General features: G+C 34.0%; 1 protein-coding gene across 1 annotated transcript; it reads right to left on the reverse strand.

Annotated features, from left to right (window-relative positions):
* Positions 1 to 3,445: 3,445 nt before the first annotated feature.
* LOC120069025 (ATP-dependent Clp protease proteolytic subunit 4, chloroplastic) lies at positions 3,446 to 7,622 on the reverse strand. The gene is made up of 2 exons (XM_039020683.1): positions 7,105 to 7,622; positions 3,446 to 4,302 (listed from the first exon to the last, which is right to left on the reverse strand). Exons 1-2 carry the CDS (start codon positions 7,503 to 7,505, stop codon positions 3,819 to 3,821), a joined length of 885 nt encoding a protein of 294 aa, XP_038876611.1. The 5' UTR covers positions 7,506 to 7,622; the 3' UTR covers positions 3,446 to 3,818.
* Positions 7,623 to 12,021: the final 4,399 nt, after the last annotated feature.

The raw sequence follows: 12,021 nt of genomic DNA on the forward strand, positions 1-12,021 counted from the left end.
ATAACAAACAATATCAACCAATTAAAAGGAGAGAATTTTGAGTTAGTCACACACAAAAGTACGAGAGATGTTGCTCTTGGTTTGTAAAAGATTGAATTGCTTTTATGTATACAACGAGTGAGTTGAATTAAGTTTTGGTATAATTTGTTTCATTCATGGAAGTTAGAGTGGGGATGGGTGATAGGAGTGCAACAAAAAACTGAAAAACCAAATCAATCCAAACTGATCCAATGATTTGGTTTGGTCTTTTAGTATGGAATTAGACATCTTGATTTGTATTTGGAGAACGCCAAAAAGTATCGGTTCGAATCGATTTTTTATTTGAAAAACCAATCAAAACGAAACCGATCCAATGGTATATATACCTTTACAAATAAACTATCTTTTAGTATTTTAATTCTTATGGTGAATGTATATTTGTTGTTTAGGAAAAAAGAAACAATTATTATGGATCTGGTATGTTTTTTATTTAGAAAAGTGTCAAGAAAAAAAGGCCAAATTTCAATTTATGAAAAAAGAAATAGACCCAATTTTAATTTTAAGTTAGCAAAAAGGACCAATTCAAAACAAATGGTAATAAAAAAAATGGAATAAAAAAGGAAAATGAAAACCAAACTGATAATAAACATATCAAAATAAAACTAATTCAATGGTTTTTTTTTTATTGGACATTGGTTTAGATCTTTCTTTGCAAAACTGATTGGTTTGATTTGATTCTTAGTTGACTTCAGAACCGACAAAATCGAACTGACTATCAATCTGAGTGGATGTGGGTTTAATATATATAAATATATATACACATTAAGTTTGAGGTAATTATTATGTTTGTGAGTGTTCATGAAGTTTGTATAAATTAAATATTGTGTTTAAGATTAGTTTATGTTAATGGAGTTTGAATAGGTTAAAGTTAGATGAGTTGAAAGTTATGTTTGAAATTAGTTTTAAAGAAAGTTTTTGGTAAGTTTAATCTTATTTATCGATAATTTTAATAATAATAGTGGTAATTACTCCACTTAACAAAATTTTAGGTAATTTTGATATTTGGAGGTACTTTTGGAGTAACAAGCTAATATTTATAATGTCAAGTGTCAACGATGTACGACTTATAGAAATATTTTGTAATTTTATTTATATTTCTCTAGCTACTATATGCCAACCTTCTCTACTCTTACGGAAACAAGAATGTTATGAACAAATTTAGTTGATTTGAATGTTAGGTAAAATATTTTGTTTGACTCGATTATTATTTTTAGTCAAAATTCAGGTTACAAAAATAAGTTTTTTTTTAAAAAAAATAAAAATAAAAATAAAAATAATACATTAAAAAAAGGAAATAAATAATCTCTCAATGACAATACAAATATCGTCAAGACATATTGCCTTAAAAGTCTGTTGACGATAATTACAACCGTCAATAAAAAGCTTCTATTCTGACATATCTTTGGCTTTGCGTTAGCCGTCGAGAGATAACCCCTAGAATAAAGGCATGTATTACATGAATTTTACTGTCGATGAGCATGATACAACCTCAAGATAGTATTTCTCCCAACTTTGTAGAACGTCAAGAAAAATGGAGTTTTCCGGACGATAACATTTTTTACGTCGGAGATGCTCTCCATGTGTGTTTTTTCCAACGAGAATGTCGACGCATTTGGAATTGTCAGGAGAGTCCATTCTTGATGTATATTCAGCCAATTGCCCACGGTTTTAGGCAATGAAAAAGTATCTTTTTCTTATAGTGTATAGTTTCCAAATTTCAAAATTGAACAATAAAATTTCAAAATGCTCAATTTTGATTTCTTCTTTGTCAAATCTCTTAAAAATTGTTATTTTAAATTATACGTGATCGTTTGTGAAGTAGGAGTTGCGAGATAAGAGTTGTGAACTTCATTTTTTGTTTCGTTCTAGGAGTTGGCGGGTCCTATTATTAAAAGAATATTAATTTTATATCTTATCAACTCTTTACACACCATAACTCTTTATTTTTCACTACTCCACCTTTAAGGACTTTTTAAAAAAAAAATTAATTCACTGTGAAAGTTTTAGAAAATATTTTTAATCAACTAAAAACATGTTTCACCTTTCAAAAATTATCACAACCCTACCCAAAATATTAGATATATTCGGTTCAATTTGACGCTCAATTTAGAGACAGAATAAGGTTGAGGAATTACCTGAGACTCTGAATTGAATTGAAGAACCAAAAATAAAATAGCAAAGAGAGGGGAAATATAATTCAAGCCAAAAGGTTTGGGTTTTGAAACTAATGTTAAATAGAATAAACCGCTTTTGAATGATATTCAACGAGCCTCACCTGAATATAGTTCAACTAGTTAAGATAAATATCCTCAATTAAAAAGCCAATTGTTCAGATCCACTAAATGCTTGATGTTGTGTTGAACTAAAAAAAAAGAAACATATCTTTTTTATCTTAGGTTTTAGGTCTAATTTCTATTTAGTCCTAGGTTTCAAAATATTATACATTTAATTCTTAAGTTTTGAGTTTGGTTTTAATTTAGTCTTAGATTTCAAAATATTACACATTTTATTCTTAAGTTTTGAATTTAGTTTTAATTTAGATTCTAGGTTTCAAAATGCTACCATTTTACCCTTGATATTTAAATTTTGTTTCATGATTCCTATGTCTCAAGATTTACACTTTTAACATCAATTTTTCACTAAATACTCATATTAGTTAATTTTTGTTGATAAATTGAACATCGTTAAAAGAATTATAGTTAATTAAATTTAACTATTTTTATTACTTTTAAAATTAAATTTAAAATTTCATTTCTAATTATTTTTAATTAATTAATAGAAATTGATGTCAATGATTGAAAGTAACTATATATGAAAATCTAGGGTTAAAAATGTAAATCTTCAAATCCAATGACCAAATTGAAACAAAACTCAAATCTCTGAAGTAAAATTGTAACATTTTGAAACTCGAGAATTAAATTAAAACAAAATTCAAAACTTAAGAACTAAATGTGTAATATTTTAAAACCTATGGACCAAATAGAAACTAGAGCCAAAACCTAGAGACCAACAAAATATTATTCTCTAAACAAAAATTAAAAAACACTTTAGTCTCTAAACATTTATGGAAATATCAATTTATTCCCTATATTTTAATTTCTAACGATTTAGTCCTTGTATTTTCAATTCTATAATAACTTAATCCATAAACCTCTATAAAGAATGATTTAGCATTGTACTTTACAATTTTATATCGATTTAGCCGTAAAATATATTAATATGATTTAATAAAATTTCTTACTTGTGTAAATTAATAAACTGTCAAAAATCAAATTCGTTCGTATTGAAATTTAACACTTAACTCTGATATTTTAGAAAAATGATAAAGACCGGATATTACAAATTGTAAGGATTAAATTGTTACTTATTAAAGTTCAAAGACTAAATCATTACAAATTTGAAAGGATAAAGATTAAATTGTTACCAACTTGTATTGTTACTTCTAGGAAAGTTCGGGGGGAAAAAAAAATAAAGACCTATGGGAGAAAGAGATGATCAAAGGTATGAAATACACACCGCGAATACACAACCAATTTTTCCTTCCTCAGAATGCTCATTTGAAAATGTCAGAGACAAAAAAGAGTCCAAATACCCAATACCTTTTAACCTCTGGTAAGTAGAGACAGCTTGCCAAAAGTTGATACTCTAAAGCTGTTTAGCTCATCAAGTTCCAGCATTTCTGGTTTCCACCTACCATGACTTTGCTTACACATAAGATCCCTATATGTAAAATCATATAAATCAAAAGCCTAGAGAAAGGTTTGCCGAAACACCCGAAACTAATATATCTCGTCGTCAGGGACATCTGGGTTCAAGAATTTTGTGGGATCTTTACTAATTTCTTCATAGTTTAAACTTGCTTTCACTCTTTCTGGCACTGGCATGAGAGGTATAATGCTGTCTTTGTCGATCACTCCATCAATCAATCCATATTCTACAGCTTCTATGGGCGACATATAACGATCCCTGTCAATATCTTTTTGGACCTTTTCAAATGGATGACCAGTGAATTCGGAGATGATTCTTGTAACGTTGTTCTTGTTATGCATGATTTCGCGTGCTTGAATTTCCACATCTATTGCTTGCCCACTTGCCCCTCCAAGAGGTTGATGAACCATAATACGCGCATTAGGCATTGCGAGACGCTTTCCTTTAGTGCCACCACCGAGGATTATGGAAGCTGTTGAGGCTGCAATGCCTAGTGCAATAGTGGAGACATCGGCCCTAACGAGTTGTACCACGTCGTAGATAGCCATGGTAGCACTAATGAAAACAACGTAGAAAGAAATCAGTCAAGGTTAATGTACTGCAACCAAACACCAAATATTAACTAAGAAGACCATCCACTTTCAAAATGATGATGAATATGATGCAAACATAGATAAGATCAGGTGTCGCTCATCGAAAGCCGAATATCCTCCTAACCTAAATTCTCAAGACCGAAGAGGGAAAAACATAAATATACATATTTACATATTTAAAAGGCCTAGTAATCGATACTTCCAGCTTCAAATAAACAATGACAAGAGAATTCATATACCCATGAGTCATGAATATGGCACTCCCACTTCTAAAATTTCAAGTCCTGGTACTCTGAAAACAAATAAAACAATGTAAGCTAAGTCTGCCTTTTGCCCCTGGCCTGATCTAGCTAAATATATGGGTTCTTCGGAAAGGCTTTCTTTATAAGATGGGAAATGGGCTTAGAATCTAGGAAGATAACTGGTTTGATTTCACCTTTGAGTCAGATATTTCATAATATCTAATCCATTGCTAGTACAAAAGGAGAGGTAATAGTGATTGCTTGAGACACCCAAACTTGGGGAACATTGGACTGGGAAGGAATCTGTTTGATAGACAATTGGAAGACAGGGTTTGGATTATGGGATAGTTGGAAGGTGTGTTTCTTAATCAACATGAGGATAATAGATGCAGAACTTAAAAACATAACATTTCCTGACATATGAACTGAGTTAAGCAAAGTACTTAATTTCTTCTGCTGACACCTCTCAAGTCTCACGAGAATCCTTAAGTTACATATCAATGTACATTTTGAAAAATGATGGTTTGGTAGTGAATGATAGATTAACCATTAGAAAGTGGTAGCGCATCAAAGATGCAAAGAGAAGATAATGAAAAGGTTATCCATAAACAACGGAAGTCTAAATTAAATTACTCTAGAAGATTTCCTAGTGTACATGAAGGCCATGCAAACCACAGAAACAAGAATAAAACATAAATCAATTAACAATCAGGTAAGATATGATATTCTCACAGTTGGCTAATCTTCCCATTCATGTAGTAAAGTAGAGTACACAAATACACTCATCTCTAACCATAGACACAATGCACCCATTACATTTCTCCATTGAAGTTTTAAAAGAAATATTCAGTTCTGATTCCAATGCATAAAATTAGTTGTAAATGATTGGTTGCATATTATATATATAGATTACATGGTTTCAAGATATATCTGTATTGTGTAGGACCAAGTGTTATACACATCCAGCACAATGCGCAAAGTAAAACTTGACACCAATTAATATGTAGATGTTTTGAAAATGTACATTCTGAATTCAGTGGGTTGAGAATTAGAGACACTTAAACTCTCCTACTTCTAAATTCTATTTCACAACCCCTAGCACGCTATTCAGAATATACGACAAAGGAAAAGGGAGAGACTGATAATAGATGCACTACTACCGTACTTTAGTAATGAGGGAGAACCTTTGGTATCTTCAACTTCTACCACATCTATGCTTTATCACCTGCCATTGAGGTCATAGGGCACGGACAAGAAGGTCTGGATGTTTAATTGTTGAAAAGAATTTTGATTTGGCCAACATGCATACTTGCTTGGAGGAGTATTACACCTTTCCCAAAGGAGTACTGATTTTGGGAAATTGGTCCCTATAGAAAATGGGGCTTTTCGTTGGCTAAATTTGCGGCTGATAGATTATCATACAAGTCAACAAAGAATAACCTTTGGTCCTTCATTCCGAGGGTGGGAATTTGGAAGATCTGGAATGAAAGGAACTCAAGAATTTTTCAAGACAAATAAGCTCCCTACTCGAAGTCCTATAAGCCTCTCTTTTTTTGGTGCTTTATAAGAGTAAAAATATGGATACTTTTAATATATACAGCTTAAATTCTTTCATATCCAACTGAAGAAATCTTTCGTAATCTTTTTTAATGAGTTTCTTTCTGTATCATCTCATTTCATCAATGAAATTGTTTCTTGTCTAGAACAAATAAAATGAGGTTTTCACAAGTAAATCTTTTGTGCTACATATTCCTGGTCCAGGATTTCTTCATTAGATAAGAACGGCAAACAGAAGGAGATAAAGCCATGGTTTGATTCTTCTTTTTAATTGAATCACAAGTGTTTAGGCTCTTGTAAGCCATAGTCCAAATGAAGAACTCTGTCTTTTCCTCTCGAAACCGAAGATAAAAAGGGTTCATCCAACCCACCTTCTCTATTATTCAGCTGGAGATTGGAAGATTTGCAAGTGGATACAAGCCAAATGTTTCAAACTTCCAACAAAATTTATCTTTACTAAGATAGTAAGATCTAGCTAATGCTTTCCATCTTTCGAATAAAGGTCAACCATTCTTATGGCTCTCTATCAAACCAAAGGGGTTTCTTCTGAGCTGAAAATCCCAAGTTCAGACTGCCCCACTCGAGAAAATTTTTTAGCATTTTGAAATACAGAAAATGTTTGGAAAATAAAGCTAAGACGGTAAGGATGAAGCAAGGTGTCTGTCCTGCTCCCAAGTCCTAACTTCCAACCATTGCCATTCTTTAAAAGGGTACTGATCAAAGAAATCTCTTGTTTTATCAATGTCAACTTTAGAACAAGAATCGTCACGGGAATGAATGCACCAACTAGTAGGCTAACTGTTCGCAATGCAGGTGAAGAAAACTCTACAGAAAATTACGCATAAATCGCATATTCATAGAAATCAAATTACCTAAATCGTTTGGAAAGAATAAAACTGAGCCCTAATCACATATTCCATAGCTACACCAACTACATTATGCACAGAAAATCAGCTCGTGAATACCTGAGAGAGCCACCAGCGGAATTAATGAAGAGTCTAATATCTTTAGTAGAGTCCTGAGCATCCAAGAGCAAGAGCTGACTGATAATAGCATCGGCCACAAAGTCATCGATGCTGTTCCCCAAGAAGACAATCCTCTCCCTCAGAAGCAACCCCATGGCGTCAGTCTCAGCGCCTCTACGGGCAGCATCCGGCGTCTGTGGAGCCGTCATAAGGACGGAGCACGGCGGAGCTGGGGTTCTGGAGGGTTTTGGAGCGGTTGTTTTGAGGACTGATGAAGCCGAAGGAAAAGAGAGAGTGGATTTGAGCTTTGGGAGGAAATTTGATGGTTTTCCATGAGAAGTGGGAAGGCCGATAGAGGAAGCGTGAGGAAGAAGAGTAGAACAGCGTGAAAGAAGCTCCATGGATATACAGCACTGCTCTGCTTCAGCTCTGAAACCAGGAAGAAGCGAAGGGACGATTACTTTGGGGATTTGGTTGGGTGAGAAATACAGATTGCAAAAATTATGGGAAATTTGGAAATTTCAATAATCCACCCATGCGTTTATCAAAATAGCACTAATGCCCCAAATTTTTTAAGTACAATAGTGCGTCAAACAGGCAAGAGATGTGGAAATTCTGTATGGATGTCCCTATTTAGGGGCTACTTAAAATTTGGCTTCACTCTAGAAAATACTTGAAATTTGATCTTTTACTTACGTCGGTCACGTGTGAAGTACTGTTTTAACCTCAAAACGTGCGTGAGACCAAACGCAACCCAAATTTCTCACTCTTTCCTTTTGTTCCTTCATCTTGTTCCCCAATTCATATTGCTCTCCTTCATTTTTTCCTTCTTTTGAATTCTTCCTCACGCTTCTTCCTAGCCAAATTTGTAGTTTTTTTCTTTTAGTTTTTTCATTCATTTGAATTCTCACTCTCGTTTCTTGGTCTCACTCTCGCTTTTTTCTCTCGTTCTAATTTACGCTCCAACTTACATCTTTGATTCGAGAAGAAGAAGACGTCGACATAAACAGAATAAATCACTGGAAAAGGAGGGCAACTAAAGAAAATGAGGGTGGGAAGGAAATCTTGCCGGAAAAACGAAAAAGAAAAAAGAAAAGAAAAGAAAGGGAGTGACATAAACATAAATCGCCGAAAAAGAAAAAAGGGAAATTGCTGAAAAACAAAGGGTGTCATAAATAGAAGAAATCACCACAAAAGAAAAAAATAAAAAAGAAGAAAGAAGAAAGACAAAAAAAAAATTTAAAAAAAAATGCAAAAGAGAAGGAAGAAGAAAGAAGAGAAAAGGTTGAAGTGGTAAATTTACAGGATGATAACATCAGCTGGTCAAAAATCGAGCAAATTGAAAAATGATACCAAATTTTGAGATGGCCCCTATCGGTGCCAATTTTCCTAAAGATGCCCATACCCACAAGGGCCCATCCCATAAGAGACAGAGAATCAAATGGAAAAAGTAGAGGGGGAAATTTATCCTCGTTGACTAACTGGGGACGAAGATGAAGATTACATTCCCTGTCCTGATTTTCCACCAACCCCACTGTTGGGTTTTATGTCCTAAAACTCGTGGTATATAAACATAAAACTTATTATGATAATTCAATAAAGGTGTTATTGAATAGATCTATTGCTTGAATAGAAATCCAATAAACCTAAAAGTCCATTGACTATTGGATGAGTACTTGAACTTTGTGTGGAGACATAAAGGTGGATCAGATTCGAGTAAATAATCAAAATGATCTATAGTATATGGATAAGGTTGAATACCTTATTCTGGTAACACCATTGGATGTGGCATGCTCTGTAGTTGTTACAATGAGTTGTAAAGTGTTACAAACGAAGTGATCCTAATTCATTCATGTTAGACATGAGAAGTGGGGGTGTCCTTGTGCAAAAGAGTTTGTACAAGATCGGACCATGAAATGAGTCATTCTTACTTTATAAAGTTGTTTACTATTTAAGACTGACCGTTTCAAAGCGAAGACCTAGGTAACTTGACCTTAATCCTGAGCTAACTATGAACTCCTGTTTATTCGGGATTGCCCTTATATTTGCATAGGTGAGGGTTGACTCGACAGCGTCGGCTCAATAAGACTGTCATTTCAGGGGTAAGACTAGATAGATAGTTGAGGACACAGGATACAAGAGGGAATTCACTTCTGCCCGCTTTAGGGATAGTAGAGAGGTTATTCCCTTAAGTGCTGATTGTGGAGCTTGAACAAGGGATCCCACCCTCTCATTTGGCATGAGAGGGACTCGGTTTTGGATTGGATCACAGAATAATTGTTCATTAGGGGATCAGTGGGGACTTAAGAAACAATAGGTAATTTCTTGGATAAAGTAAAGATTTGACCCAACCGTTATTACGAACAACCTGTGAAGGGTTAACTTACTAATCATGGTTATATCGAATGGACATAATATATCTACAGTGAGGGGAGTTCAACTATGGACTTTAGTGGAGTGACTCATTAGTTAATGAATGGGGGTTAGATTGGTCTAATGAGTTTAGCCGATTAATCTCGGATCGTTGGAGTCCATGATCTGTAGGTCCATGAGGTCCCCCTACTAGCTCGAAAATGGGTTAGCTCTAAAGTAGCTAGCGTGATAAGTTAATTTGAAACGTTCAAATTAGTATCAAATGGAATTAGAGAAAATATATATTTAAATATATGAAGATGAATTTGTGTAAAAATTAATTTAATATCGGATATTAAATTAATTAGAATTGTTTAAATTGTTTAAATAAGTATTTATGAATTTTATTAGAAAATTAATTTATGAAATTAATTTGTAAAATTAATAAATTTTGATTTTAGAAATAAAATATGATTTTAAAATCAATTTTGAATTTTTGGAAATTGAAAAATTACACAAACTTGAAAAATGGTTTTTCAAGTTCATCTTCAACTTTCTCACTAGGAACCCACCATGAGCTGAGTGATGAATCGATTGAATTTTTGCTGAAAAATTCAGATGAAGAAGGTGTTCTTTAATGGGTTGGTTTAGTGAGCTTTCTCCATACTACCTTTGATTCCAGCTTATTTTGAGTCTCACAACTCAATCTAAAGCACCAAGAGGATAGTAGGGAAGATCTTGTGGTGGTCTACACAAGGATTTGGAGGATTTTGCAGCTGGAAATAGAGATTTCAATGGTTTGGCCAATGTATGCTCATAAAACCCATTAAACTCTGTTTTAGCATGTTTCTTTTATGTCAAAATTAATCAATTAGAATGCTTATGGATCCTGAACTCTTCCATTGCGTGATGATGTAGATCCAACAAGTGGTATCAGAGCATCTTATAAGCATTCAATTTAGATTAATTTTAGTTTGGTGGGTGTTTTATATAAAAATATGAAATTGTTGTACTAATATGATTTTCTAAGTTTTGGCCTTTAATTTCACTTTGATTTCTTGTTTAAATTTGTAATTGGCTCTCGTTTAATGAGTTTTAATGTCTTCTCAAGAGTCTGCAATTTTTTTGGAGTCATTAGAGTTGAAATTAAGCTGTAATTCGAAGAAACAAGCGAAAGGGTCGAGTTGCATATTCTAGATGATCAACCTCTGTTCATATTGTCGTTGAGCTCTAGTAGCTAAGCGATGGCACTACACGATCATGTAGCTTCGGGAGGGAGCTAAGCGATGCGGTGAAAAGCTATGCGATGGCGCTGAGCGATCACTTATCACGATCGTTTACCTTTGATCGGGAGCTAAACAATGCATTAAGTTGCTATGTAATGGCATTAAACGATCGTTTACCTCCATGTGGTATCTAAACGATGCATTCAAATGCTAAGCGATAGCATAAAGTGATCGTTTACTTATGCGTGGCAACTAAGTGATACGTTGAAATGCTAAGCGATAGCATTGAGCGATCGTTTACCTTTGAGCGGCAGCTGGGCGATGCGTCGATTGCTATGCGATAGCACTAGGCGATCACTTACCTCGGGCGCGCGATAAACGATCAAGACGCGGTGCTAAACGATGGGAGCTAAACGATCATGTAGTAGATTGTCCATGCTAAAACGATGGAGCTATGTGATATTGTTTGACACTAAGCGATCGTGTATCGTCCTCCAACGCTAGACGATGACACTATACGATAGAAGGCGAACACTACACGATCGTGTAGCTTTGTTAAACGATAGGCGTTGGTTGCTAAACGATCAAGCAAACACTAAACAATCAAGCCAAATGCATGACGATGGTCGTCAATGCTAAACGATCAGACTTAGTGAGATTTTGGGCGAGAGCAAGAGAAGCTGGTTCGGCCGGTTCTCTTGAGGTATGGTACGGTTCAGCTTCAAATGGTTTGTGGTTGGTCCGGTTCAGATGGTTCGGGTTCGTTCAAGCGGTGTTGAAGCTGTTTTTGTAATGGTTAGGCTTTTGCTTGCTTGTTTTTATCAAAATTAAAACCATATCAGTCCGTGTTTAATTATTTATGCATTGGATGTATGTTATAATAAAATAATAATAATAATAATCTTATATGTGCATGTAGTATGCCATTTAGATTTAAAATCCCACCGTAGGAAGCATGCAACATGCATTGAAAGTATGTTATAATTTATTATAATATATAGTATGCATGTTAGGGTTTCTTGTATTTAATATAAATGTTATATTAGATATTGAATGTCTGTACGTTGTGGATGTTTAGCATGTCTAAAGTTTTATAAACTGTTATAAAATTGGGTTAGACATTTAAAATCCATAACGAATAATAGCTGCATGCTCACGTAGGTTAACCACTTGTTTTAATTAGTTAAAATAGGTCGTTAAACTTGTAAAACTAGGGTTACAAACTTAACCGATATATAATCTTGTCGAAGATTGGGAGTATTTAAGTTGACGGTCTACGGAACACCTCCTACATGGTGATTATGGTTGAATAATTGAGCGATGGTAACCAATTTTATGA

This window comes from Benincasa hispida, unplaced genomic scaffold (assembly GCF_009727055.1).
Source record: "Benincasa hispida cultivar B227 unplaced genomic scaffold, ASM972705v1 Contig179, whole genome shotgun sequence".
In the NCBI taxonomy this organism is placed as follows: domain Eukaryota; kingdom Viridiplantae; phylum Streptophyta; class Magnoliopsida; order Cucurbitales; family Cucurbitaceae; genus Benincasa; species Benincasa hispida.